The 27,954-nt window shown below is 39.4% G+C and overlaps 1 protein-coding gene across 1 annotated transcript; it reads right to left on the reverse strand.

The window, feature by feature from the left end:
- Window positions 1-187: 187 nt before the first annotated feature.
- slc1a7a (solute carrier family 1 member 7a) lies at window positions 188-27,954 on the reverse strand. The gene is made up of 11 exons (XM_077521459.1): window positions 27,784-27,954; window positions 22,083-22,162; window positions 16,548-16,763; window positions 10,919-10,961; window positions 9,379-9,610; window positions 9,212-9,311; window positions 7,825-8,058; window positions 7,219-7,413; window positions 3,535-3,669; window positions 1,640-1,739; window positions 188-1,457 (listed from the first exon to the last, which is right to left on the reverse strand). The coding sequence occupies exons 1-11, from the start codon at window positions 27,922-27,924 to the stop codon at window positions 1,191-1,193; spliced, it is 1,743 nt and encodes a 580-aa protein (XP_077377585.1). The 5' UTR covers window positions 27,925-27,954; the 3' UTR covers window positions 188-1,190.

Genomic DNA, 27,954 nt, shown 5'->3' on the forward strand with positions numbered 1-27,954 from the left:
AAAACACACTGTACAAACAGCACATGTAGCCTTTTTTTTTATGTTAATTTTTTAGCTCATTTCAAGTAACACAGATTTTTAAAATATACATCTTACATTGGATATTGGTCGATTGTTGCTGTAGAATTTTAGCAAACATAAATACACGTCAATAATGTTGGGCTCTGATGACCAGAATGGAAGTTGACTCCTTTCCCTTTGTAAATAACCAGTGCCTAGCCTTGAGGCTAATATTATGCAAAGTCAGCTAATGTAAGCGGAGCTAGCTGTTTCGGGCCAAAAACTGAAAGAGTCTCGGTTTTATTCCCGCTTGTCTTTGCACACAGTTAGGCGGTGAGAGGTTTGAATTATGTCGCTGCTTGACAGCCACTTTGTCAACATAGGTCTTCTAGTCTTTCTGTTTCAAGCCTAGTTTCAGCCCCTTTCACACTTTTACTTCCTGGTAGGCTACTACGTCGGCACTCCCAAATATGGGCATGCTGGAAGCCTGTCATTTCGCATTGCTGCGACTCTTTCACACTAAAGCCAGTGCAGTTGCCACCTCCAACATGGTGGCAAACTATTTATAGTGCACAATATAGTCAACAGGGTGATTTTAAACATAATCGTCGTTATTGTAGCATTGCTAAAACATCAAATCTTATGGTGGCTGAACAAGTTCTGTTTATTGTGCTGTGTGTATGGTTCAGTGATGGAGCAATGTCTGTGGATGATTGATTAAAATATAGAAGTTCATTTAAAATAAAAATATACTGTCTCATACCAAAACAGGTCATTACAATATAACTGACACTAGTGGTTTTATTTTTCCACAGTCCATAGAAGGATAAGGTTGATTTTTCTTTTGTAATTCAATCTCATATAAGCTTTTAAGCACTCTCTTTCTCTTTGTGAGCTGACTCACGCTTAATAAAAAGAGTAACCTTGAGCTCAATAAGCCCAAAACCAGCATCACAACTGGTACAGAATGATACATATTACATGTGTACACTCACAAATACGCAGGGCGTTATTAAAATACTGTAAAAAACAAACAGTCTTTGTATTCTATTTCATCTGCATTCATCCACTTTTCCATCTGTCAGTTCCTCGAACTGGCAAGTTTGTGACCTCACGTCATTAGAGGAACATGCTGGTCCTCTCCTGCTGGGCCGGCAGCTGACCGCCGCCGAGAGTCGCTCGGGCTTCTTCTACACGTTGGTCTCCAGGCCGTTCATGTCGACGGAGCAGTGGTCCTTGTCTCTGTGGCCTCTCTTGTGGTGAGAGGAGTGAGCGTGTTTCTTCTTCTCGATCGGCCGAATGCCCTCCTCGAGCTGGATCAGGCGGGCCACGTCCGGGGAGAGGTGTTGGTGCTTGCCGCCCGGCGGAGGCGGCTGGTAGCAGCCGTTCTTCTGGTTCTGGTAGCTCATCATCTGCTGGATGCTGATCATGGGCTTTGTCTCGCAGATTAGAGGCACCTGGTGGGAGACGAATGACTTCAAATGATACGTGACGGAAGCCCAAAGTTGCTTTCTTTCTTTGGAAAATATTTTCAATCCAATAAGATAATAATCACGCCCAATAGCGTTAAACACTATTTCTTTCATATCATATGCCAACATTAAACACGTAAACGTGTAACAAAATTTCAGGCTCTCACCTGCTCGCCTTCTTTAATGAAATCTTTTCTGCAGATGTGGGCCATGATACCTGTGGCCAGGGCGTCGCCCATCACATTGACCATGGTTCGGAATCGATCCCTGCAGGACAAAATCAAATGTCGTTTACACACTGGGGGAGTGCATGTGACCTCAGGGAACACTTTTTTTTTTTTTTTGCAGTACTACAATAAAGTGTCATTGCACATCCTCCGCAGTTGGTGGCAGTGGTGCCCTTATTGTGAGGGAGTGTGCAAAGGAGTGGTAACTCCTTTACAGAGGCATAATGTTATGTGAAAGGCATGGAAACCCTTTCCTGACACTTAATAAATGAATAAATCAATACATATTAAAAAAATGTATTATTATTATTATTATTATTATTATAATACTTTTTTGCTTTTTTACTGTCAACCTAACCTAGATGTGACAAAAAGCCCATTTCCGCCAGTCGAATTATTTACTTGACATTGATTTTTTTCTTTCTTTCTTTCTTATGTCAGAATCATGTTTTCCCTAGTGTTTTTTTTTTTTGTTTTTTTTTTTTTTGTTTTTTTTTTTAGAAGCCTATTTTTGACCGTCGATTTCTTTCTTTTTTTCCCCCACGTCAGAAGCCTGTTTCTGCAAATGATTTTTTTTTGCCCCTCATTGCGCAGCCTGACAAGTTTAGGTAAAGTTCTAAAATAAAAAAATAAAGGTACATGGAGCACCACAGCTACAGTTGGATGAGGGTGAGACAAAGCTTTGTTTTTTTCTTTTTTTTCTTTAAAATATATTAATTTATTTCAGTTTTATGGATTTTGTTTTTCTGTTTTTCAGATTATTTTTCCGAGTTTTTTTTCTTTCAATTAAAAAAAAATAATACTCTCCAGAAAAACTGAAAAAAATCTTCATAAAAATTCATTTTTTTTTCAAGTCAAGTCAATGCAATACGCTAATGTATGTTTCCAGTTCATATACACAACACACACACACACAAGCAAACAAAATAAAACCATTTTTTTTTTTTTATGTTGGTAATGGGCTTCCATATAAAGTTGACATATCATGAAGAATTGGCTTTTTATTTGCTTGTTCACAAATAAAATGGGCTATTATTTAATCCACAGCAACAAAAACGAAGCACACCCACTGATGATGCAACCATGACCTCATTGTTGGTGCTATGATGTTATCAGTGTCTTGTAGACTTTTGGTGGGATCTTGACGCACTCTTCTTTACCACGTGGGTTGAGCTCATTTGTTTACAGCCAGTGGTTTATACACACACGTTTTATGGTCAACCCCATAGTCAACCCCCCAAAAATCTTGACAATAATATGCTCTGAGCAGACCCACTCATCTAAATACAGCATTCTGATTACTATGAGTTAAGCAGCAAAATCGAGCAGTTGTTTTTTTTTTAATCAATATCAGAATGTGGCCATTTTGCCACTTTCTGTCGAGTGAAAATGGCATCACAGTTGCTCAGCTCTCAGGTAACAACAATTCACAGTGCAGCTTCAGAAAACAGGTGAGCTGTGATTGGTATTTGCCTGAGCCCTGAGCAACTGTGATGTCATCTTCAGTCGACAGCAAGTGGCAAAATGGCTGCCCCCGAGATGGATAAAAATGGCTGGATTTTGCGTCATAACTCATATTCCACAAATGTAATATTAATCAGAATGTCATGTTTAGACTAGTGAGATCACATATAACATACTATTGTCAAATAATTTAAAGTTGACTTCCCTTTAAGGATGTGATGACTGCAAATTATGCTGTTGTGTCGATTAAAATGGCGATTGTGCCTTCGAGCAAAAAAAAAAAAAAAAAAACATATAAGAAGACTGAAAGCCAGAAAATGACTTTGAAAATGAGCTGCAAGCACCTGACAGAATACTGTTGGAATACTTACAAAGCCCAGTCAACAGCAATGATGAGACTGATGTCATCGGTAGGCAAACCTACAGAGGTCAGCACGATCACCATGGTAACCAGTCCAGCTTGTGGAATTCCAGCTGCTCCAATACTGGCTGCAGTGGCAGTAATGCTGGGAAAAAAAGGTGCACTATTAATTGTCGCAATGCTGAAACAAGCACTCCCACTTATATTGTTTCTAACATTTATTATAGAATTTTATCCTCCACACTTTTTTTAGCCATGCAAAAAACCCCACATAATACATCCAATTTTCACATAATACATCAGTTACAAGTCTGGTGCACATGTGCCTGTTGTGGGTTCAAACCCATGTTATTTTTTTCCAACTTTAATTTCTAAAATAGTCATTGTACAGTAAGTTAGCATCCATTTTATGAAATGTCTTTGGCATTGTTTTGCTATATTAATCCATAGTTTCACAAGACTTTAAAGGCATACTTTACTTATTTAACCATTTTTGGCAGTCAAACATTAATATTTTGCCTATAATAAGTTTGATATTTTCATTATTTTTCATGTACAATTGGTACCTTTAAAAATACATTTGTATTTGAAAGTGTGAAAAAAAACAAAAAAAAAACAAACAAAAACAAACAAACTTGCTGTCGACTGAAAATTACATCATAAGGGGTCAGGTAACCAATCACAGCTCAGTTTGTGAATGTCACATGACCAACCCTAGTAAACAGGTGAGCTGTAATTGATTATCTGAGCCCTTGTGATGTCATTTTCAGTGAACAGCAAGTTGCAAAATGTGTTTTTAAAGGTACTATTTGTACATGAAAAATAATGAAAGTATCAAATTAATTATAGACAAAATATTCACTTTTTATTGCTATAATGGGCTAAATAAGTGAAGTATCTCTAATGATAACAGGAAGTCCTTTGTGGCTCGTGTGTAGTGTGGCAGAGTTTTAACCAGTAAACAGGAGGCGATGGTTTGAATCCCGCCTTAAACTAGTTGCAGTTCACGTTGTTTTTATTCATTTATCATTCAACTAAAATAATAATTAGTCATTTTCACGCAATTTATTTTTCAATTTACTGCATAAGCCTTCCACATGCGTTCAAACTTTAGCATTCAGCTTTCAGCATTCCCACGCAATTTCTTCAGAAATTGCACTTTGTCTAGTCTAGTTGATATGATGTGGTACTGGCTTTATATAATGCATATGCAAATGTTGCAGGTCGTCATTTAGGGAGAAACTGGGAGTTCCATATTGTGCAAAAGGACGCTCGTGCAAGGACGACCACAATTCTTTGCGCTGCGTGAAGCTCTGTGGTCAGCAGCCAAACAGGACAAATTATTATAATTCTGGCGTGACAAGAGAGATGAGTCATACAGGTCATATGGGTTTTACTGCCAAGGGATTACGAGGGAATGGGCACAGCCTGAAGCTATGGGCAGAAGTCTGCCTAATGTTATTACATGAGGACATGCCATTAAATCAGAGGGTCGTACTTTTTTTTTCCCCTGTGTGTGGACTTGTTTACCTGTTGCAAAGGTATAGAGCAACAGTGTGTGAGTGCTGGACTACTTTTTGTGTAAGCGTCGTTGTGTGTCGCTGTGGCTTCTAGACTCATTTGGCAGAAATCAGATCAGACTAAGAAGCTCACATGAAGTATAATCTGTGTGACATTTACATACAGTGTATGAGTACCTAGTAAATCCTGTAATATTTTTTTAATCATTTAGAAAACTCAATATGTGATGTGATTAATTTAAATGCTGCAAATATGCCCAACTCATTTGCTAAATATAGAGTAAAATGGTGGCTGTCGTCCATTAGTCCAATTTCAAGTCCTTTGAGGAAGACAAATTAAAAAATGTAATAAATATTCTAAGATGTCCCATTAGTCTAAACACTGTATTCTGAAGCAGCAAAATCTACCCATTTTTAATCTATCTAAGGGGGCAGCCATTTTGCCAATTGCTGGTGACCAAAAATGACCTCACAGTTGCTCGGTAACAACCAATCATGGCTCAGCATATGAATGTCACATGACCAGAGCCCAGCAAGTAGCAAAATGACCGCCGCCTGAGATGGATAAAAAGGGCCAGATTTTTCTTTTCTTTTTTTTTTTTTTTTTTGAAATTCTTAATAAAAGTATGGAAGCGTATTGCATTCAGTTGGAAAAAAAAAAAAAAAACCTGTTTTTTTGACTAATTTTTTCGGGGAGCTTTGTTTTTTTTTTAGTAATATTCTTTCAGTTTTTCTGAATATTTTTTTTCTGTCATAAAAAAAAATAATATTTCGAAAAACAGGGGGAAAAATTATTCCAAAAAACAGAAAAAAAAAATTATTCCAAAAAACAGAGCACCAACTTCTGCTTTTCAGAGTAATTTTTTTTGGACCTCTGAACTCCAAATGACTTGGTGCAGACCTGTATATATGACTGGATAGCCGATAGCCCATACACGCCAGTGCAAGCCGTTGAAGTCACAGGGCGGCCATCTTGTTATGGCCACGTCACAAGCAGACTGCTGTATAAACTATACGGTATATGTACAGATGGGACATATACAGCTCGTTGGCAGTTAGTATAAGGCCAGAGGCGGGATGGGGGGTTTGTGCCGGGGTGGTCACTAAGATGGCCGCCCTGTGACTTCAAAGGCTTGCACTGGCGTGTATGGACTTTCGGCTATCCAGTCATAAATATAGGTCAGTGGTCTGAAACAAGTCACTTGGAGTTCAGACGTCCCAAAAAAATTACTCCGAAAAACAGAGCACCGCCTTCTGTTTTTCAGAGTAATTTTTTTTTTCTGTTTTTTGGAATATTTTTTTTTTTTCTGTTTTTTGGAATAATGTTTTCCCCCCTGTTTTTCGGAGTAATTATTATTATTTTTTTCTGTTTTTCGGAACAATTTTTTTTTCTGTTTTTTGGAATAATTTTTTTTTATGACAGAAAAAAAAATATTCAGAAAAACAAACAAACAAACAAAAAAAACTCAACAAAATAAAGCTCCCAAAAACATTAGTCAGAAAAACAGGAGATTATTTTTTTTTTCAAGTGAATGCAATACGCTTCCGTATAAAAGTCCACAAGCACAATACTAATCAGAATGCTGTGTTAGACTCATGGGGGTGCAAAGGATGTATTTTATTTTATTTTATTTTTTTTACTTGACTTCCTCTTTTGAATTTTGAAAATTTTGAAGTGAACCAAGAAAGTCTTTGGCATACATATGGTCAGTTGTAACTCGGAACTCATTTCTAGTTCCAGTGAACCCCCGTATACTCGTCTGTAAATTACCTTATTTATGTTAGATTTTTTTTCAATATTATTCAATAAATAAATAAATAAATAAATAATTACAATATTTATTTCCCACGTGACAAACAGTTATTGGATGTTTATCCTGTTTTTTTCCCCAAAGATTTTGGGGGATATATTTATTTTTTCCCAATGCATTTATAATGGCTGTCAATTATACATGGATTTTCACTATATGCTACCTTACATAATACATACACAACCATAAGAGGGAAAAATATTTACTCTGCTTGAACCTCGAACACCTCAGACCTCATCCACCCATAATGACCTCGAACATGGGCCAGGGAGGGAGAAGTCAAGTTCAATCAACCTGCATTTGATTTTCCATATTGTTGTACACTTCCAGCTTCACTCAACGTTTACAAACTATTTTGCTTACCTAATGGTGATGATTTGCCCAAAGTCGAGTTCATAGTTATTCACTTGGGCTATAAAAATGGCCGCTACGGCCTCGTAGAGGGCGGTGCCATCCATATTGATGGTGGCCCCCACAGGCAGCACGAAGCGGATGATGCGTCTGTCGATGTGGTTGTTTTCTAGGAGGCACTTGAAGGTGATAGGCAGAGTGGCCGAGCTGGAAAAAAAAGGAGAATGTACAAATCACATCGGGGCTGTAAATAAATAATACAAATTTGTGATAGGGCAGTACAGTTGTCGCGTGATTAGCACTTCTGCCTCAAAGTTATGAAATAGCGCCTGCTATGTCATTGTTATGCGTTCTTTGAGTTTTTGTTTTAGAAAAGAAGAACCGATCTCAACAAGGATTGTTTAATTTAATGAAGTGTTGAAGAAGAATATGTCAAATCAATTCCTAAACTTGGTGGTCAAACCATCACATGATAGTTACTTTTTCTGTAGCTTTTGACCTCTTGAGTAAACGCGTATACCCGAAACAACCACCACACACTTCACCATGCCCAGGACAAAAATTGAAAGGACAAAAAAAAAAAAAGCTTCAGAAATGTGTCCAGATGGACTTTATTACCTGGATGAAGTGGCCAAGGAAATAAGTAGGGCCTGCAGAATTCCTCTTATGTAAACAATGGGGCTCTTCTTGGTGATAAAGAAATACATGGCAGGCAGGATGAAAAGACCATGAAGCACCAAGCCCATTACTACTGTGATGGCATAAAATCCCAGTTTCTTCCCCATGGCTGACGGATCGTCCATCTCCAAGATTTTCCCGGCAACCAGGAAAACAATACCAAATGGGAAATACCTAAAAGTGAAGGGATTCAAACAAAATGTCAAGGTACTTAGACTTATAAAAGCTTACACTGTGTTATGTAAATATAGATGACTTGACTTGACTAAAAATCTGCGTTTCAATTCTTTTTACAACACCCTACAAAAATAATAGAAAGTAATGTGTGTGTTTTTTTTTTTTTACATATTTATGTATTTGTTAGATAAAATATTTAATTTAATTAATAAATTAAACAAAAAATGAATAATTAAATGTTCAAAAGATGTCGCCCAAATTTTTAAGTTGTCAGAAAAAGAGACAAAAGGTACATGAAAACACTTTTAAAATGACTTAAAAATGTCCAAAAAGGAAGAGAAAAAGTAGAAATAAAATGTCCACGAAATTACCAAGAAAAAAAAGAAAAAAAAGACAAAAAATAAAACGTTCAAAAAGTAATCATAAAATTTCCAAAAGCAAAAGAAGGTGGAAAATGACCATAAAATGTCTTTGGAATTGCCAAAAATGTCAGAAAATTTATTTTTAAAAAGGCAGAAAAGAAAACGTTGAAAAAGTAGGCATAAAATGTCCCAAAAACAAAGAAAAAATCCTGAAAATTACCATAAAATATCTACAAAATTGACAAAAATGTGAGAAAATTTGTAGCAAAAAAAAAAAGGCGGAAAAGATGTCTAAAATAGCCATAAAATGTCCAAAAAAGGTAGAAAGGCAGAAAAGTCTAAACATGTATGGAAAAAAAAAAAGGATGAAAAATTACGAAAATACAAAAAACCCCAAAAACATCCAAAAAGGAAAGAAAAGGAGTGTGTCCGTTTTGGATGCTGCTGTCATATTTTTGTGTTGTGGTGCAGCTCTAATTAGCTGTCTGGCCTTTAGTACATTAGACTAACGCTAACACAATGTTTCCTTCATCACAATACAAAATTTTGCAGCTCCAGACAGATTTATTTGTGATTCATTTGGCCTAAAATGTCTCTTTTGACAGTAAAGGTAGCTAGATACTGCCTAGTTACTGGTACTCATCTAAACAATGTGAATTTTTTCGTTTCTTATTCAGACCCCTATAAAATAAGGATTTTACAGTATTTATAACATTTTGGGCCAAGGTCAAACTTAGCCCGCTTTCGAGCATGTTTTAAGGTTAAGGTAAATAATAGGTAGTTCTTACCAGATAACAATGGCGACAATCTTGAGAACTGCTTCATTCAAACTCTGACAGAAGTTGACCAAAGCACTTCCATTGGGCCCCATTCTCCCCAACATGATCCCTGGAAGAATCACGTACAGTCATATTTCCTCTCACGTGTATTTGCCTAAAGCATGCCGACCGCTTACCCATGGTGGCGGAGAAAATGACAATGCCCAGCACGTTCATGCCCTCGCTCGTACCCGCCGATGTTTTCATGATGACGTCCGGCGGAGGCGTGAGATCCAGGGAAAAGTTCTGGACGTCGCTTCCGTTGTCGTCCTGGATGCCGTAGATGTAGACCCTCCGAGTGGTGGTCTCATCCAGGAGCTGAGCCACTGTTGGTTTAGGGATATATTCGGGTTCTCTCCGGGTTCGATACTTGCAAAGTAGAAGGGAGAAGAGGCACTTAAGAGCTTATTTTGGGTAATTATTCTCCGTTTGGGAGTAGTTGCATTGCTATTAGTGTTGTTCCGATACCGATACTGGTATCGGCAGATGTGCCGATACTGCATTAAAACAGTGGTATCGGTATCGGTGACTACTCACAAGTAACATGCCGATACCATTAATTTCAACACTAATATAGGATTTTAGAAGCAACATTTTGTGTCTTGCTCGTGCACGATATTTACTGGTATGTGACATGTTCACTGCATGCTGATCTAAGATATCCTATTGGCCCTTGAATGCTTTGAACCAATAGCAGGACAGCTTTTTCATGTTAAGGAAAAAAAACTAAGTATCGGTATGGAATTCAGAGTCGGCGAGGCAAAGGCGACCTTCCGCTTCAACTATTAATTGTGTCAAATCAGGACTTTTGGAAAAAGAATCAAAAGAAATATGCAGCCATGCGGCGACATTGATTGGTCCCTCGCTACTTTGTGGTTCACGCTATCACGGATTTCTATTTGGGGGCATAACTCATTCATTGTGGTCTTTACCTCGGTTTGTATCTCGATATTTCATGTTTTTTTTTTTAGATCATTTCCACAACCCACGCCGAATTTACTGTTGTTAAAAAAATATATATAGAAAAATAGTGTACTGTACCATATATATCTATAAGAGCACAAGATGGCTCAAGGTGGAGTCAGCAGCGTCATCACTGGTCGGCCATCTTAGGACAGGGGGATGCTTCGTCCACTTAAATACTTATGACTTACTGAATTCTTAACGGATTTAAAAACTGATTGGTTTATTCCAATGCTTATTAACGTGACTATAATTCAGGCTGCATTTTTAAATTGCAGATTTTTATTTATTTATTTTTTTTAAACGCTGCATAGTTGCTTGTGTAATCTCTTGTGTCATACCTCACAAATAAAATGGTTGAAAATTTGGGAGAGTTGAGCAATCTACAGATATTTGAAAGTCCGTGCTCCTCTGATTGTAATGTTATGAATGCTCGGTCAGCCCTGTCCCAAGATGGCCGCCCTGTGACGACGTGATTTCTCATTTGCTCACAGAACGCATTAGTCGTCTATTGTTCTCATCGATATCTACAGTATGTACTGTACAGTACTTATCAACTTTACAAAGTTAACAAGTATTTAGAAGAGTGGAAAATGTGGGGTTGGTTCGTTATGGATCAGTAGATGCGTAACTCACCCTCAAACACACACACACAAAAAACATTTAGCATTCACTCAATAATAAGATTGTATAAAGTGTAACATACTAACTTACCTGTTGAAACGTAGCTTGAACCAAGTTTGCTGGGAACATGTTGCTGCAGAAGAGGTTGCAAAATGTATTAAAGTCATCACAACAAAAAGTACATACAGTACAACAGTGACTGTGCAAGTACAGAAACATTGAGAGTCAATGACATGAACATATTCTTCAACAAGCTTCTTAATTAGCTCCTTCTTGAAATGATTTTTAGCATTACTAGCTTTCCTTTTTTTTTTAACATTAGTATTATCATTATTTTAAGTCAACAACACAACATTGAAAGCACTTTCCAAGAACCACTCACCCTTTTACCCAAAGCAGTCGGAGTGCTTTCTCTACCAAGAGTGGCGACACATGTCCTTGAGAGCTATCGATTAATTGCATCCACATTTTGATCATCAACCACAACCATCATTATGTTTATACTTAGTCCTACTCAGTTTTCTCTTTTTTCTTAAGTATTTTTTTTTTTTAACATGTTTGAAATAGGGTGGCACGGTGGTCAAGTGGTTAGCACGTTCACCTCCCAGTTCTGAGGACTCCGGTTCGAGTCCAGGCTCCGGCCTTCCTGGGTGGAGTTTGCATGTTCTCCCCGTACCCGCGTGGGTCTTCTCCGGGTACTCCGGTCTCCTCCCACATTCCAAAGACATGCATGGCGGGTTAATTGGGCGCTCCCAATTGTCCCGAGGTGTGCTTGTGAGTGTGGATGGGGTGGTCGTCTCTGTGTACCCTGCGATTGGCTGGCAACCGGTCCAAGGTGTCCCCGCCTCCTGCCCAGAGCCAGCTGAGATAGGTGCCAGCACCCCCCACGACCCTTGTGGGGAATAAGCGGTCATGAAAATGGATGGATGGATGGATATATATATACGTACATATATATACAGTAATGTCTCAGAAAATTAGAATATTGTGATAAAGTCCATTATTTTCTGTAATGCAATTAAATAAGCAAAAATGCCATACATTCTGGATTCATTACAAATCACTTTTGCAAGCCTTTTGTTTTAATAATGCTGACTATGGCTTTTTTTTTTTACTTGGTCTGAGGAAATATTCTAATATTTTGAGATAGGATATTTGAATTTAGAAAATACATTTTCATTAACAAAATAAAATTCAAACAAAAATTGAATATTTGACTTGTGGATGGATTGTTATTTGTAAAAGATTTTTAAAAATATATATATTTTTTTTTGTCTAGATTTTACTTCACAATACTCACTATGGTGTTTTTTTTTAAACATTTTGCACACAAGTTTAAGTAATAAAGAGTTAAAAAAAAAAAAAAACTAAAACATGCAATTAAAAAAACAAAATTAAAACTATTAATAAAAACTAACTATCATGAAAATTTCCAAACTATAATAACCCTGGTCCAAAATGATGCAAATGGAGCTAATATAATATTTTCATCCCCCACGTGCTTAAGGATCCCCATATTTATGAACACGACGCTCATTATGCGTGCTTATGTCACACACTGACATGCTGGACCATTTGTGAATGTACCAGTAGAACACGGCTGCATGATAGATGAAGGCTTTAAAGAAGCTTTGCTGGATAAATCCAAAGCACAGCTGTGCTCTCCTACAACACACAGACACACGGAGAGCCTGCGAACGTCACCACTGTGACTGTCACATAACCAGTACAAAGTTGAATTGTGTTGACTTGGCTCATTCACTCATTCAAAAACAATTTATTTCCAAAGTAATTTGATTCTGACAATGGAAATAGACAAAATATTTCAATGATATTTCTCTTTAAAAAAAAAAAGTCTAATGTCCTCTTGTTTACATGTTTTGTCTTGAATACGAACACAAAGAATAACAATGGAGTGCAACAATGGTAAGATGGTTGTCCCCGTTGACCTACTATCACACTGACACAGTGGCTCTCAGGCCCTGAACAAACGTCAAACACACCCTGCTGGGCTTGAGCGGCGCTAATTAGCTTAGCACGTCAACCCGCTGGCACACATGACTCAAGGATTTCCCCTCCTTGTTCAAGCACTCCGTGACTTCACTCCACATAAGACTGCTTACAGTTTACCACAAAGCAATTTCATTGATAATCTGTGTGCAATAAACGGACAGTAAACCAGTAAAATGATTTGCTTTTCACGCAAATTCCAGATCGAAAAAGCTACGGAAAACTATGGAAAAAGCCGCTGAGATCTTACATTATCAGATAGAATGACCTACTTTTACATTTAAATTCTTATGTCTCATAGATGACATTGAATTAAATTGTTCCCAAAAGTCAATTCTCTTCATTTTGTAGCATTTATCTTGGCTACACTGCTTCCAGTGCTGTATTTGGATGCTAGATTTGTTTGTCCAATCAAATTGGTGTTGCTATGCCAGTCTAGTCTGCCCAGTGCCTTTGGCATCAGTAATGCTGGGCATTATCACTAAGTCTAAACAAGGCATTCTGATTAATATTGCGTTTGTGGAATATGAATTAAACAGAAAAATCAACTCACTTTGTCCATCTCAGGGGCGGCCATTTTGCCACTTACTGTCGACTGAAAATGTCATCATCGCTCTGGTCTCAGGTAATGACCAATCACAGCTCAACTTGCAAATGTCACATGATCAATCTCAAAAAAAGGTGAGCAGTCATTAAAGGGTGGATTTTGCTGCTTAATTCATATTTCAAAAACCCAATATTAATCACAATGCTGTCAGACTAGTGAGGGTGCATACAACAAAGAAAATTTAGGTTTGGACTTCCCCCTTAACCATTCAAATTCACCAACAAGATGACCACTGATGACATCAGCATCATTCCAGCCTCTGATTGGTCGGTCAGAGCAAGCCAAGTTTGAAAAATAAAACACATCTGCATATACGTGAAATAATCTACATTTTTGGTGAGAATGATGTGTTTAATATACATTTAGATTCTGAACTGCACTAAATGATTTATGTTGCACAGTTGCTTGCTGTTGCATTGTTTTTGTTTATTATTGATGATTTTAACCCACTCTTCAGTCAGCACTGCAGTTAGCACTCACCAGTCACAATAACAAATCTTTTGTCCGCAACCTATTTCCAAAAACACAACTGAAGCAAAACCATTCTGAATCTTGCCTAATTCTTGCTAGGCTAGGCAAAAATCATATTAAAACCAAAAGGTCAGATAGCTGCAGTGTTTATATAGTACATTTTCATACATAAGGTAACTCAATGTACTTCTCATATGTAAAAGTGCAACATTTAAAAGCATTTACAAGCCATGTAAAACAATTAAAATAATAAGCCGAGAGACATAGTCTCTCCAGCGTGTCCTGGGTCGTCCCCGGGCCCTCCCGCCGGTGGGACATGCCCGGAACACCTCCCCCGGGAGGCGTCCAGGAGGCATCCGAACCAGATGCCCGAGCCACCTCAGCTGGTTCTTCTCGACGCGGAGGAGCAGCAGCTCGACTTTCGGCCGCTTGTATCCAGGATCTTGTTCTTTCAGTCATGACCCACAGCTTGTGACCATAGGTGAGGGTCGGAACGTAGATCGACCGGTAAATCGAGAGCTTCGCCTTTCGACTCAGCTCCTTCTTCACCACAACGGACCGATACAGCGTCCGCATCACTGCAGACGCTGCACCGATTCGCCTGTCGATCTGCCGCTCCATCCTGCCCTCACTCGTGAACAAGACCCCAAGATACTTGAACTCCTCCACTTGGGGCAGGATCTCATCCCCGACCCGAAGACGGCACTCCACCCTTTTCCGAATGTGGACCATGGTCTCGGATTTGGAGGTGCTGATCCTCATCCCAACCGCTTCACACTCGGCTGCAAAAGCTCCAGTGAGAGTTGGAGGTCCCGGCTTGATGAAGCCAACAGCACCACATCATCTGCAAAAAGCAGAGATGCAATGCTGAAGCCACCAAACCGGGCCCCCTCAACGCTTCGGCTGCGCCTAGAAATTCTGTCCATGAAAGTTATGAACAGAATCGGGGACAAAGGGCAACCTTGGCGGAGTCCAACCCTCACCGGGAACGAATCCGACTTACTGCCGGCAATGCGGACCAAACTCTGGCAACGGTCGTACAGGGACCGAACCGCCCGTATCAGGGGGCCCGGTACCCCGTACTCCCGAAGGGACACGGTCGAACGCCTTCTCCAAATTCACAAAACACATGTAGATGTGGAGGAGCAAACTCCCACGCACCCTCGAGGATCCTGCCGAGGGTGTAGAACTGGTCCACTGTTCCACGGCCAGGACGAAAACCACACTGCTCCTCCTGTATCCGAGATTCGACTTCCCGACGGACCCTCCTCTCCAGTACCCCTGAATAGACCTTACCAGGGAGGCTGAGGAGTATGATCCCTCTATAGTTGGAACACACCCTCCGGTCCCCCTTCTTAAAAAGGGGGACCACCACTCCGGTCTGCCAATCTAAAATTATTTAAAAAACATAAATTTCAATATTTTATTTATTTATTTATATTTTTAGAAAAATTGTTTTTAAAGGTTGACTTTGACTTTAAAGGTTGAGGTTGACTTCACTTCTGTTGAAAGTTTTTCCATTTGTTTGCAGCATAACAGCTAAATTCTAATTCACCATGTTTACTGTCATGACTAGAGTCATGCAGGAGGTATGTTTGGGTATTGTCTCGAGTCATGCAGGAGTAAGGTTTGGGTCTTGTCCCATGTCTGGGGTTACGCTTGAGGTTGAGTTTGAGTTCATGACCTGTTAATCTAGTTTCAACTAGTTTTTGGCTGTGTGATGTTATATGATGTTTGGAACTCTCTGTAAGAAGTCTGTTATGTCAGGAATCTTGAATCGCGTTACTGAGGAATCTTTTATGCCATATGTTTGTTGATGTCAGGAACTATCTGTAATTACTGGTTTAACAGCCAGTCAGAGAATTCCATGTCAGTACTGGTACTCACATGTCTAGCCACAACCAATGAGATTGATTGACTGTCTATATAAGGGTCTGGGAATTGTGTGTGTTTTGCCGGATTATTGCTCACTGTCCACTGTGCTTCTCTGCAGCCCAAGGGGGCTTGGCGACTCATGATTCTCGATGCATTCTCGTTGTTTTTTGTTTCGTCAAGTTATGTGAATAAATAGTAAAAACCTTATTTGTGTCTGCGCCTTTGGGATCCAACCCAACACATGTTTGCTTTGAACTCTAGGCCCTACTTACTGACCAGACTCTACAGAGCCATACTGGGTTTATATTTAATTAGTAATTCTTTGTCTTCAGGACCTAAACCATTCAGTGATTTTTTACAGTATAAACCAGTAGCAGAATTTTTTAATCTGAAATGTCCTTAAAATAGCAGACTGGGGTAATATCTGATCTCTTTGTTCTGGTCGGAACCCTAACTTTAGTGTTCTGCATGAGTGGTAGCATTTGATGCTCTTATGAGGGAGTCCAGTCAGAAGATTAGATCACTATGATCACGTGAGGGCTTAGAGAGGGTGAAATATTCACGGGTTTGTGTTTTTCTCAACAAATAACAGTACTATGAATACTCCAGCATGGCTCAGAACAATGGTCAACATGATGGCTCTGATCTCAATCAACCCTGGGAAGAACTTGAACTGAGAAGACGTCCTTTAATAATGCTGACAAAGGCTTCGTTAACCGGCGCTGAACACGGAACGGCTTTGAGGATCTGCCTCACCGAATGAGATCCAGCAGCGCGTCGGCCGAGCTGGTCATCGGCTTCTTGCTCTCATCAGAGTCCTCCTTCTGAGCAGCTCCTCCAGGGTGGATGATGTACACCATGATGATGCCCACCACCACAGCAACAAAGGTGGTCCAGAGGTAGTAGGAGATGGTCATGATGCCCAGTCGACTGGAGCATTTGGCATCCAGAGCAGCCAGACCTGACATTAAGCTGAACAAATATTCCAAGGCGGAGGATGGAGAGAAGAAAGGAAGAGAAAAATATTTACTCGAAAGTTCTGCGTTTCTAGCTAATGGTTTTCAGTCATTGCAGAGAATATGCGACTGTACTAAAATAAATAAATAAATAATGGTTGTTGATCAAATTTTAGCAACCCGATTGGATACATGATTTTACTGCTTTAATACTACCAGGCTGAGGAACAGCTTTTTTACGGAAGATGTTAATGAGACAGTGAAACTCAGAAAGCTTACAATAAACATGACAATAAAGCTGTTCTTGTTAGGATCAGCAGTTCGGAAAATGGATGGATGATTCTCACATATGTTTTTGTAATGTCTCCTACATTATTACTCTAATATGCTTCCTAAATTCATACTTTGTACCAGGGCTGAAAAAAACAAATGGTTTGGATATCAAACTAGGGTTTCAAATTAGGGTTTCAGATTAAGTTTTGGAACAAGGGTTAGAATTTCAAATTAGGATTTAAAACTAATTACGGTTTTATGGTTTATGGCCAGGCTTTAAAAATAGTTTCAAATTAGGGTTAGGGTTTCAAAATAGGATTACGTTATTAACTCATTCACTGCCAGTCATTATAGAAAATTTTTACATTTCCAATACTCACGTGATATTACATTCAATAATTATATATAAACCGAATCTACCAAATAACAGAATAGACTCCCTACTTTTTGTCCCGTCCCGTTCTTTTATAATTGACAGCAGAAAAATGTAGGTTTGCCAAAATACAGCCATTTCTCCCATGGACTCTGAAACTGTGTTTATTTCCTATAAAATGGGGCAATGATGTCATCTACCGGTGGTTGGGCATCAGTAAAGTTGTTTCCAAGTTTGATATTTACAGTGGAGCATGCTCAGATTCGCCCCCATTTAGCACCGCTCTAAAAAATACAATTGACAAGTATACTTGTCAAAGGCAGTGAATGAGTTAAATGTCAAACTAGCGGTTTGGTTTCAAATTAAGGCTTCAAACTACAGTTAGGGTTTCAAACTAGGTTTAGGGTTTCCAAATAGGTGTCAAACTAGGGTTAGTGTTAGGGTTTAGGGTTAGGGTTGGTGGTTCTAATAAGGATTTCAAATTAGGGTTAGGATATCAAAATTGGGTTTCAAATTAGAATTTCAGAGTAGAGTTTGGTTTTTAGTTTTGGTTTTAGGTTACAGTTTCAAAATGGGGTTTTAAACCATGGGTAGGTTTTCAAATTGGGGTTTCAAATGATGGTAGGATTTCAAATAAAGGTTTCAAACTAGGTACACACTTCAAAGGTACACATTTCAAAGGTACACAAAGATACACACTTAATATAAATTGTTTTTCCACAGATTAGGAAGAATTAGCCTGTGGCATATTACCAGCTATATTACCAGTCTGCTCCTACAGCCTTTGTACGTAAACTTAATGCTAATTTCCCATTAGCTTGTCAATAGGAGTTTCCATTTAGTGCTAGCATTAGTGCCGCCGAGGGGTGTGAATTGCCTCGTACCTGACGATTCGATCCGTATCACGATTCATAGGTCACGATTCAATTCGATACCGATTAATCCCGATATGAATTTACACGCCGATTGTTGCGATTTTTTTTTACTCAAATTTAGAAAATACCATTCAGTAAACCTATACATGTACACTGTAAGATTTGTATGAAAATGTATTATTTATTGATCTGAAACTTCAGTTTTATAACTGTGAGCCACTGTATTTAACAAATAGGTTGTAACCTTTTTTCTTCTAGAACAGCAGTGAAATAAAATATTATGGTTTAATGTTCCATTAATATAACATTCTTCCATGCTTAAGGTGTGAAAGTTAGACATTTTTTTGAATCTTTTTCCATCAAAAATGGGGGTTAAAAATTCGATTCGGCTGCCTATTGAATCGATTCGAGAATTGCGTGCTGTAATATCGCGATATATTGCCGAATCGATTTTTTTTAACACCCCTAGTGCCGCCTACTACCACCATTGTTTTTGTGGTAGTAAGCGGCACTAGGGGTGCACTAACCCTAACCCTAACCCTAGTTTTCCAGTGAGATCCAACAGTCATGTTATTAACTACACATAAAAAAAAATTGTGGCGTTAAAGGAACTTTAAATCAACTCAAAATTAAAGCACTAATTTTGACATCCCTAATATACATTAATCGAGAGGTCACTCGGAATATGGCCGCGGGCCACATATGGGCCATGGGCTGCGAGTTGCCCACCTCTGATCTAGTAAAGGTTGCATTATCTTAGTAGTAGTGTGGGATCTGTTATTTGTACATATGCACACATCCTTTCAAAAGTCAAATCTGGAGTCAAAAATAGAGTAGAGAGCACAAAATCTGTATCCTGCCACAAGAGTTTGAAGCATATGGGGCTTACTGTCCATTGTGTGCCTTTGCTGAGCAAGAGCATTACAGTAATCCTTTCTTCAAAATAGAGGAGCATTGTTAAAGGACAAGTTGTTGTATGGCTTGCCTCCAAAAACGTCACATTAGTGTCCTCTTACTAATTGCCTATACATTACAGTAGTTGCAAAAGTATCATAACATTTTTGGAAGAGACTCTGGAGAAAAAAGTAAAATTCACGTAATTAAAACATCAAGAATAATGTCTAGAAATGTCACATTATATTCTTTTCTTTAGTATGTCCATAATTGCAGTGTGTCATCAGGAAATGATTCACTACATGCATTTTAATTGTTAAATTGTATTCAACGATCAATCAAAGTTAATAGAGCAATCTTTGTATTGAAATATACTTTTCATTTGATGAGTTGACATTTATTCCTATATTTTACTCAAGTAAATATCTAGTTCAAGCTTTGTAGACAGTAATAAAAACAGCTGAAGAAAATGCGATTTATCGCGATTAGTTACAGAAAATTGTGAGATTAATTAGTTATAACATTTTAATCGCCTGAAAGCAACTACTTGAAATGTTTCAATTTGGATTAATTGCTGCTAGCAGGTGCTCATCACTCCATTCATGACATTGACGAGTCACACTGTAACCAAGTGGACGATGACTCATCAGGTTGCAGTTTCATCTTTGAAAGTATAAAACAAAACTGCCATTACTACCACGTGTCATGTATTGATGTACATGAATGGATTGCATCGTTTGTGTGGTGGAGACGAACACAAATGCGGTAAACCAACGATTCTGCATTACGTGTCCATGGGATAATCTGGTTTCCTCTTTGACTGGCGCGCAGATGGTTGGGAGGAGGGACAAAGACAGGCAATAGGGCTGGGGCAGATATTTCACCCCGAGATAAGCCGTGTCAACCAGCTGATCTTTGCATCGCCAGCCAAATACGTTCTGCAGCTACAGAGAAACGACATTAGGTGTACGTTTGAACATGTATGTATGTAGAATGATGTGAAGATATGCAAATATAAGTACTAAAAAAGGTTGGCTGTAAGATACCGTGTGTGTTGTCCTATTGCCTCCCTTGGCTCCTTGCCTATTATTTCAGATTAGGTCTAGTGATGCCTTGACCTGCTTCACACTTCGCATGAACCATGCAAACAGTATTTCCTGCTCTATACATGTGAAGCGAAAAAACAGGACAGATATGAAACCAAGCATACTCCTCCTTTTCAACATAAAAGGAAGCACTGACATCAAGAGACAGACCGCAGATTAACTTCTCATCCAGACTTTGCTGGTGCATATATTGTAAGTAGCTTATTGCACAAAGCACCCTGCATGTTACCGCTGTGTTTGCCTGATTTGTTTTTGGAGGGCTTTTTTTGTACTGCACATCACTGACCTCGTGCAGGCAGCTAAGCGCTTTGGGACGAAAATAGCTATTGTGGACAATATGTTAGTATATGACTGTAAAGTACGTAAAGGTCACTCCCCCCCCACCCCCATCACAGGGCTATAATTAATATAACGGAAATTTTAATTTATGTGAACACAGAAAGGTTCTAATTTCAGGTGACCTTTTTACTTTTATCCAGTGTTAAAACAGTATTGAGGACCAAAAGTGGCAACATTAAATAAATAAATACACCATTAAATAATTAAATAATTAAATAAAAGTGCCATTAATTAATTAAATCTGTCGTTTATTAATTAAATGTGTCATTAATTAATTAAATTCGCTATGATTATTTATTTATTTATTTATTATAATTTTTTTTCTAATAGAATTTGAGATGTATTTAAAATCCCTTAAATGTATCAATTCTGAAACACGCAAACAATTTATTCTGCGACATTACGAGAACTACATCTCAGAAGCAAATCACTCTTCAATGGAAAAACACCTACAAAGCAAAATTGAACTTTATCGAAATAGAAGAAATATCGCTTTTATATATTATTGTGATGTTGGTTTTGCACAACAACAAGCCTCGATCACTCTATATCAGCAAAAAAATGCATCACCGTAACCGCCATGTTTCTAACCACTCCAGGTCGAAGCAGTCGATTAGACAAGATTGAGTGAATTAGGCTTTAGCCCCACCCACTAACTTTGATGGGCGAGTTTGACAGATGAAATAAATTAAACACAGTGACCATGAAATAAATAAATAAATGATTAATTAATTAATTAATGACACATTTAATTAAATACTTAATGACACTTTTATTTATTTATTTAATGTTGGTACTTTTGGTCCTCCATAAAACAGGACCTTGATGTGCTCCATGAAAGGCCAATTAAAGCGCAGCAATTTCAGAGAGGTAGAAAACTGAGTTCTACCAAGAAGCGTTATTTCCTCGAAAACTTGTGCTACTGAAAAGGGAAAATAAGTGGTTTAGCGTTCAGCTGTATCCTTGAGTTTAAAACATACACACGCACACGCAGGTTGTTTTTTTTAGGTGCAAAATAGGGACATCTCGTTGACATAATGCATTTCCAAACCCCTTCCCCTAACCCCAAATATTAAACAAATGATTGCCAACCCCCATTCCTGACCCTGATCTCAACCATCACCCAAATCAAACTAAACTCAAAAACCAAGTCTTGACCCTCAAAAAGACCTCACTTACAAATGGGGACCTCCAAAATGTCCCTATTTGTAGATGAGGTCCCCCTTTGTCTGTGAAAAGTCAGATTATTTGGTACCATAAGCCCGCCCCCACACGTAAAATAAGATTGAGCACAAAGTGTGCACATGGAAGGAGTAATATTGGCAATGACCATTCTGAAGAGAATGAACAGTACAACAATACACTCACTGAAAACTTCAGTATGTTATTATTCTACGAAGAATACAATATCAGGAAATGTGAACATTTGTAATCCAGTAAATGTTTGCTACTTGACAAGCATGATCTGTTCTTACCTGGAAACAACAAGTGGCAAGATGAGCATTTTTAACATCCTCATTAGCAGTTCTCCGGGAAACTGAAAGTACTTCACCTCCTGCAACAAAAATAACACAATAACTTGAACATGTAATCCTTTTATTGATGTACACGGCACTGTTATTTATATCCAATGCGTTGGGTTGAGGATTTGAACCGGCATGTTGGGGCAAGATTTTGAAACGACAAGTGTTAAAAACTATCCAAAGTTACCAAGAAAAGCGTTACCAGGTTATTAGTACAGCTGTGTTCTAAATAATAATGAATTTTATTTTATTAAGATTCAAGCTTTGGAACCAGGGATCCAACTGGATGGCAACATTTGGTATCCCAATCCATGTGTCAGTGGCGATCCGTCATAGTAAGCTATTAAGCGGCGCTTGCCTCTTCAAAATAAAATCATTGAAAATATTTCTGTCAGTGTCCTCTAAAATACAATATCGTAGTTCTACTGTTTTGGTCTTAAAAATTCCTGTATATTTTCTCCTGTTTTCCTTGCGGGGAGCGGAGAAGTCGACAGTTGGTTTTGCGCATACACAAAGAGAAATCAATTGTGTTAGTTCCGTGAACGTTGTTTCGGTACGTGCGGCTTTTGAATGGCAAAAAAGCTGTCATCACGCAGCCTATCTGACAACTTGCATGTGCAAAATTGGCTTACTTGACTTGTTCTGTGGTCAACAGTCATTGTTCAGTTCAAGTTCATCACCGAATCCCAATGAGTGCCCTTTTCCTGGAGAACTTTTGAGGAAAGGAAGTGTAACGAACTAAGTGGAGTTGCCATTTACGTTGAGCATTATTATGTCTGACTGTTAGTGAACGCAACACAGGTCTCGCGGGAGGGAGGGTAGGAGGCGCGCAGTTCAGTTAACGTTGTTGTTGTACTTATTTCCTGCTAGCATCGAGAGCTGTTGTACTGTGCTGGTTATATTGTAACTAGCACTTGCTAGCAGTCAGTGGCTTTGCGTCCCGGAGATAGAGGGCCGGCAAATGGCCATATTTCATGTCCAAGGAGGCTCCAGCGTTCTGGACATAAGAGAAACATCAGTGGCTAGGTGACTGTCCAAATAGGTCAGTAAACTTTATTGTCGGTTGAAACCTCTTGCGGCTTTTCTGCGGTGTCATTTCTTCCCCTTCTCCCGGGTTGAGTTTACATCATGGTCACGAGCCAGTTCCGAATACTGTAAATTCCAACCAATTGGCAAATTGTGATTTTGTCATTTCATACACCACGGAACTGGTTACATTACAGTGTGTGCGTATCAACCTGCGTCAGTCCTGAATATTTACGCTTTAATTTTATACCTATACAGCGGTATAAAATAATATTTAATATTGAAATTAATAATAAAAAATACCCCCCAAATTTTCCACTTGCGCCCTCGCATATGTCACTCTTCAGCATGTCCACTCCAAAAAGCCACCGCTCGCCACTGCTATGTGTCCAAGTTCAGCAGTGTTACCAAATGAGCCAGAATGGTACATTAAATTTACTTCAACTTCAGTATACAACTCCAAAGTGGCAACCAGCTTCAGCTTTTCAACCCACCGAAATCCAATTAACCCAATCTTGGGTAAATGTAACCCAATCTGTTAAAGCTACCAAGTGAGTGGGTTAGGAAAAGAATCCAATGTTTTTTATTTTTCATTACTCTTTTACACACACAAGAAAAGTGTATTTATGTGGTTCATCCATGCATCCTTTTTTTTTTTCCTTCTTAATAGCGCTTGTCCTTTTTAGGACCATGGTGAGCGACTGTGTACATATTGACAGTGATTTGGATTTTAAAATATGATGGACAACCATGAAAGAGTCATCTCGTCATATTAAGGCAATGCAAATTTTGCAAATGCAAATGGTTGCAAACTCAAAAAGGGCTGCCATGTTTTCTTTTGTCATCACTCACGATAATTGCTTAATTGATCAATTACTATAATGATATAATTAGAGTAGTGGAAGGACAAAAACAATCAAACTGCTGGGATGAAAACTGAAATGTATTTAGAAAAAGAAATGCAAGGAATTCAATAAAAGTCCCACCTGTGCAACAATAGCCTAAGCAGTAAAAGCTTTTGTAATGAGGGAGCTTTCAGGGCCAAAGTCTGTTGCGTGTATGTGTACTGTGTGTGTTTGAATGATTGTAGGAGGGACGTGTAATTGTTTCTTTTAGTGCAACACAAACAGCATGACGTATTCACACGGGTGTGAGCGTATCTGTCATGTTTTGGTTCTGTGGGGTTGCGAATTTGTCTGTTTCTTGGATGTGATAGTTGTCTTTTGTCTGTGGTTAGTGTTTTTTGTGTTCCTACTCTCTCTCCTTATCTCAATATGTCTAACCACTTCCACCATGTGTGTTTTTTCCCTGTCATGGTGGGTGGTGTGAGTGGGTGAGGGGAGATGGACCCAAAGACAGAGAAACATTACAGGGAGACAGGCAGTAACGGCAACACAAGGAACTTTATTTTCAATGAATAAGTAAAAGACCGGATGGGACGTGAGAGGACTGGGCGCCACGACTTGACCAGGAAAGAGGAAGCTGGTTGACATGTCCAGGACGGAACGTGATGGCACTGGTCGCCAAGACCAGATCCAACAAGAGGATGCAGGTAGCCATGATGGGGCAGGACGTGAGCAGACTGGTCGCCTTGACTGGACCGGATGTAGGGCAACTTGGCAGGACGTGGGGTGACTTGGCAAGGTGTGGGGCAACTTGACAGAACGTGGGCGCTTGACAGAACATGGGCACTTGACAGAACGTAGGCTACTTACAGCAGCAAGGGGGAAACGTGGACAACTGACGTGGTGAAAATGAGGGGGGACTTGACGGAAACCAAAAACGCAGTTCTTCCAACACTTGACTTGACTTGACTTGACTTGACTTAACTTGACTTCAGCAATAACACCAACACAACCAGACACGAGAGGACAAGACACACCTGGGAAACACAATAGGCTGAGGGCACTGATTGGTCACACATACTGGGAAGGGACGACACGCAGGTAGACAAGGTAGACGATAACGAGACAAGGGGCCCGTTTCAGTGTATCCGCACAAGTTTGTTACAGTTTGGGCAGTTCGTTCACACAGCGGCTCGGTTTCAAAGCTGGAAACTGATCACTTTTGAAAGCGGGCCCCGTACATTCCAATGTGGACACCCCTGCAGGACAGTTATTCCTCGTCCACCTGCGTGTCTTCCCTTCCCAGTATGTGTGACCAATCAGTGCCCTCAGCCTATTGTGTTTCCCAGGTGTGTCTTGTCCTCCTAACCCTAACACTGGCCGGGCACCTCTCATTTGGTGACTGTACGCCCTTTTGGACTAGCATTGATGGTGGGCCGTGCCCCTCTTGTCCGCCTTTTTTGGGGCTCTTTTTGATTTTTGGACCTTGTGGGAAGTCGGGAGCTGTCTTTTTTTTTTTTTTTTGTAATGTCATGTTTTAGTTCTGTGGGGTTGAAATTTTGTTTGGTTTTTGGATGTGAGTGTTGTCCATTGTCTGTGGTTAGTGTTTTTGCGTTCCTAGTCTCTCCTCTGGGTGGCACAGTGGTCAAGTGGTTAGCACGTCCACCTCCCAGTATTGAGGACCCAAGATCAAGTCTGGGCTTCGGCCTTCCTGGGAGGAGTTTGCATGTTCTCCCCGTGCCTGCGTGAGTCTTCTCCGGGTACTCCGGAGAACCCTAACCCTAACCCTCCTCCCACATTCCAAAGACATGCATGGCAGGTTAACCCTAACCCTAACCCTGTCTCCAGGTGTGTTTGTGTGTGTAGATGGTTGTTCATCTCTGTGTGCCTTGTGATTGGCTGGCAACCAGTTTAGGGTGTGCCCCGCCTACTGCCCAAAGGCAGCTGAGATAGGCTCCAGCACCCCGGCGACAATCTTTTTGAACTGATGATGCGACCATTAGCTGTTTCCTTCCCACAGCCGCTGAAACATGTTTTGTATTACGGTGGTACAGCTGAGTTGCTGTCCTCGCTTCCACCAGTGTTGCTAGGAGCGCAGAAACTGCAATTAAATATATTGTGCCACTCATGTTTTTTCTTTATTAAATCAAAAGAGTTAAAGTCCCAGCAACCTCTCAGAAATTGACCAAGGTCATTTGACAACAAGCAAAACCACCATGCTGAATCAGTGCACTGCATTCATAAATAATAGAGGAAGACCTGCGTCACTCTTTCAACCTCACAAGCACAGAGGAGCCATGAATCATTTTTAAATCAAAGACTTAATGCACCAAAACTACCCTTGTTGATTGCTGCAATTATGTTATTTTTATTCATTAACATTTACTTGTGACAGGCGACGGGGTGGGCGGTGGAAATACCTTGGCAGTCATTCATTACATGTTATTTGAAGAAGTATTTAGGAGATAAGAAGAGAGATGTCAAATGTAAGCATTGAAATACCATCGGCGGCTTACAGATAGTCGTATCTCAATACAGTATATGATGATAATACAATACAATGGGGAAAAAAATACAGGTGCAGGATGGGACTGCTTTTCAATACTGTATTGTAGCTATCCTGCAGATGTGTATCGTGGATTGTTGCAAGCATATAACGTCTTGTGGCCTGTGAGACCTTGAAGGTGTCTGATTTGTGATTGGATGAGTGGCTTGGGGGTGGGGCCGGTGGAAAGAGGAAATGATTTGTAAGTGTGTGGTTGTTTACAAAGAGACTAGCTTCCTTAGGAAGTATGTTCTCAAGTACAGTGTTAGGAAGATCATCCTTGGTGAGTTCACAAGACTGTACTCTGCGTTCTTGAGATTGAGAAACGGTCTGTGTCGGCTGACAGTTAAGAGAAACGGTAGTTGACCAGACCCGTGCCGACAGATTTCGCCAGCCCCGTTGGGTTTTCCCACTAATGTGCAGGTCATGTCCAAGTGTCCCACTTTTTTTTTTTTTTTTTCTTTTTTTTTAATTCAGTTAGTTGTAATTAGTTTATAAAATGATTAGTTTCAGTATTAGTTTTCGGAAAAAAAAACCCAAAGTGTATTACTTGTGTGCAGTATTTAATAAACACCATGGTAAAATGGGAAAAAGTAACACATTTCTTACCAAGCATTGCTTTTGGCTGCGTTACATGAAAAAGCAGGCGAGCCGAGCCATTGGAGCCAAAAGTCAAGCGCGCAAAATTGTCACCCAGGAACGACGTAATTTGAATGTGGTTTTCTATTGGCTGTAGCTAGATGATGTCACTTGTGCGTGCGTGACACACTTTCAAATGTCCTTATTCCGGTTAATATCTAAACGCCAAATAGCTCATGTATTAAATGAATTACCAAAGACTATACTCGTTTTATTTACCGTAGTTTTGTAAACGTAAAATGTAGTTTAAGCTAGTTTTCGTTTTTTTGTTTTTGTTTTTTAAAAAAAAAACATTTTCCTTTTTATTTTATTTCATTAACAAAAATGATTTTTGAATTTTAGTTTCAGTTATTCCGTTGCACTGCTCAAAAACTCAATCATTTTTGTTTTGTTAAAATTTCAACCACCAAGAAGCAATCCCTTCTTTATTCATTCCTGAAATGGACTAGGGAAACTAATATATGCACAGTAAACCTGTGCGATTGTGAAATGATCCTTTCAAAGGTGATGGTCTAAAAACCTCTGGTGTCCAGAGGCTCGGTCAGAAGTGGGGGCACAAATGTGTTCGGGGTTACAATAAACATTTGAACGGACTGACCTGTTCGGAGAGCTGCTTGCCTCTCAGGAAGAAGCCAAGCAGGCAGCCAATGACCACAGCCAGCACTGATAGGATGAGTAGACCATTCTGCTTGCAGACATTCTTCACCCGCCCCCACACTTCCTCCAGCGCCACCGCCATCCTCACCCCTTCCTCCTAAAGCAGCGTGGT

Source organism: Festucalex cinctus, chromosome 1 (genome assembly GCF_051991245.1).
Source record: "Festucalex cinctus isolate MCC-2025b chromosome 1, RoL_Fcin_1.0, whole genome shotgun sequence".
NCBI lineage: Eukaryota > Metazoa > Chordata > Actinopteri > Syngnathiformes > Syngnathidae > Festucalex > Festucalex cinctus.